Source organism: Saccostrea cucullata, unplaced genomic scaffold, assembly GCF_032062105.1.
Source record: "Saccostrea cucullata isolate Sc308-1 unplaced genomic scaffold, CSIRO_AGI_Scuc_v1 ctg12604, whole genome shotgun sequence".
Lineage (NCBI taxonomy): Eukaryota > Metazoa > Mollusca > Bivalvia > Ostreida > Ostreidae > Saccostrea > Saccostrea cuccullata.
This window is the reverse complement of record NW_026928588.1, coordinates 15,392-18,472: the sequence shown is the minus strand read 5'-3', so window position 1 is coordinate 18,472 and position 3,081 is coordinate 15,392. Positions and strand designations below refer to the sequence as shown.

At 36.4% G+C, this 3,081-nt stretch overlaps 1 protein-coding gene across 1 annotated transcript; it reads left to right on the top strand.

The window, feature by feature from the left end:
* The first annotated feature begins 595 nt into the window (after positions 1-595).
* Positions 596-1,885, top strand: LOC134278078 (uncharacterized). Its single transcript, XM_062760399.1, has one exon. The coding sequence runs from the start codon at positions 596-598 to the stop codon at positions 1,883-1,885; it is 1,290 nt and encodes a 429-aa protein (XP_062616383.1).
* The last annotated feature ends 1,196 nt before the right edge of the window (positions 1,886-3,081 follow it).

Here is a 3,081-nt window from a genome sequence, read left to right as displayed (position 1 = left end):
AGTAGCCCAGGTTAAAGCGGCGAAAATAAAACGGGGGCGAAAATTTTCTTGTATACAGTAACACATCAACTGTATGACTTGGTCGTGAAAGTTGGCAGTCCTAAGTCGGCAAGTGGTTGTAGTGTGATCGAGTTTTTTGTGGTGTCTTGTTTGAAAGTTTCCAATTTATGGTTCATTTTGGCACTGACATGGTGTTGTCGTATGACATACTTTGATTTCCTCTTTCTTTGTTTATTGGTCGATGGCGTGGCGCAGTGGTTAAAGCGTTTGCTGTAGAGTCGCAAAGTAAGGAGTTGATCCTTATATCGCGGGTTCGAATCTACCTGTGGGATGTTGAGACCGGTCCTTCTGATAAGACCGTATAAACCGACGTCCGTGTCACAGTGGTAGCGATTTAATATGAGTAAAAAAAATCTCGAAAGGGACGTTAAGCAACATACATTCAATAAATCAATCTTTGTTTATTGTTTTAACCTTAAATAATCTTTTTCATTCTTTAATCATTTTTTTTCTTTGCAGATTGATCATGAAGATTGCCTTGTTGTTGTTAGTTGTAACATCTTGTACTGTGCAATTATCGTTTGGTGATTCAACAATGGATATGATCAAGCAGGGCATAGAAGCTGGAAATAAAATAGCAGAGTTGCTGGCAGATCAAGATGTTGCAGATTTCGGAGCATCTTTGATTAAAATTTCGGGAAAGGTGACGAAATATTTAGAGGCTTTTTCGCCCGTCTTAGGACTTTTTCAAATGCTACTTCCTGATGATCAATCTAATGAGATTGAAGAAGGATTCGCAAGGATGGATGCAAAATTCGATCAATTATTTAATAGAATTGACGACTTGGGAGACGAACAACAAAAAATATCACTCAAAACACAATTTGGAGCGTATGAAAAAAAAATAACGCTCTTTTCTAAAAGACTTGACGATTACTTGAAGTCAAAGGGAAAATCAGAAAATATATTCATGGAGACTTATGATAATAAAACCTTTGACGAAAACGTAAGGCAGTTGTATATGGCTATGATAAAACCTGCCTCAGGTCCTCTTAGTGATTCGATTCCTGCTCTAGTACGAGAGTTTACGAACGAGAATCGTAAAGATACTGAGATGGTTATGAAAAGAATACTTCATTTGATAATCCAGGGAGCCGCAATCGAAATGGCCTATTACAGCCTTACAGATGACGAAGAAAGATACAACAAAACAAAGCACGATTGGGAAGAAAAAATTTTTAAATTGATAGATCATATCAGGGAAATAGATGAAGATATGCGATACAATTACATGGATCAAGTAAAAGAGGACATTTCAGTGCTGTCAGCAAAAATGTATGGAAGATCAAATAAAGACTTTGCAGACACATTATACAAATTCCTCTCGCAGAAATATGAATGGCGTAAATGGGTAGTCGTTGTGTTTAACGCCGACGTTCCAAACAAAATTAGACTGGCCCAAAATGCGATCCAACAAACACCCCATGGCAGAAACGTTATTGTGGCAAGTTCCAGTAAAGATCGAGAACCAGATATAAGTAATACCAAACGCCTATTAAAAGGGGTTCCTTCAGGATACAGATGGAGTGAACATGTTGGATGGTGGGAAAGAGCTTGGCACTTTACATACTACGACGCCAATCAGCTGTTTAATAAAATACCAGGAAGCATCTTAGGTTCTTCGGACTATACTGTAGGAGTGGTAAGGAAATACAGGTCGGATCTTGCCATCAGTGGCGCCGCTGATAGATACGCCCTGGTTTCTAAACAAAATTATATGTATGAAACTACTAGTGATAATTTGCGTGCTGAAGACGTAAGGTTTTGGATGTTTGCTATCTTCACAGATAAAGAAGTTAAACCAGTTCGAGACGATGAAACCTAGGCCATGTCTGTTGGGATGTGAAGAAGAATAATGAGCCCTATCGAATAATGTCCGGAAGTGATCTTTCAACGACACTTGTAGAAAAAAATCAATTTTTTTGGACAAATTTTATTTTTATATATGTTAGTCCAATTAAAATTGAAAACATTGAAATTGTTCTTCCTTCGATTAATTCATGCATTTGTTTTGCCCCTGAAAGAAGGGAAGGCATGTTGATTTGCTGCTGTGTGTCGGTCTGTCGGTCCACGTAGTCTCCGTTCATTTCCTTCGCAACTGTTGCACATACTGAATTGAAATTTGGTATACAGACTAATCACATAAATATATCTAGGTCAACTTTTGTTTTGGGTACGATCGCACCATTTTGGACAGAGATTTACCCCTTGGGCTTAAAAAAATGTCAATTATTTTTAGTTTCTATCATAATTTTTTTGCAACCGATGCACATACTGAAATGAAATTTGGTATACAGATTTATCAAATAAATATCTTGGTCAGGTTCTGTTTTGGGTACAATCGCGCCATTTTTGACTGGGATTTGCACTTTTGGACCTAGAAAAAATTACAATTGTGTGTGTGTGGGGGGGGGGGGGCGCAAAAGTGTTTTACAAACATCTCTTGTTATGCCCCCGCTTGGACATAATGTGAGAGGGGGGTATTATTTAGTGAGCTCATTGCTCACAGTACCTCTAGTTTGAATAGATTTGATCTTTGTTCTTCTTGCAACGTACGAGGGTTGTCCCAAAATTTCGTAGACTGAGCTCATATCTGTTAAAGAAATTAATGTATCTTTGAAAGAAATTAAAAGAAATTAATATATCTTTATAAATTTTTTAGGGTGGATAAAGGATGTTAAATTAGATAAATTAGTTTCATCATGTTTACTTGAAAACTTTTCGAGTGATACCATTTAAAGTGATATAGTTCTGTAATACCCGGAGCAATCTGCAACGTCAAAAATACAAATGTCAACGGTTCAAATTTTTGGAGAAAATATTTCTATTACCAGAATCAAATTCTTAAATTAAACGAAACCGTTATAGTTATAAATATAAAATATAATAATTAGTATGATACTATCAAACATGTAAAAATTTAAACAAAGTATATTGTAGTGCAATTGTGTATTTGCGTCGGGTTCGGCGTCTCAGTAATTACATTATGTTGTTCTAAAATTAAACTCTGAAGCTGACGGG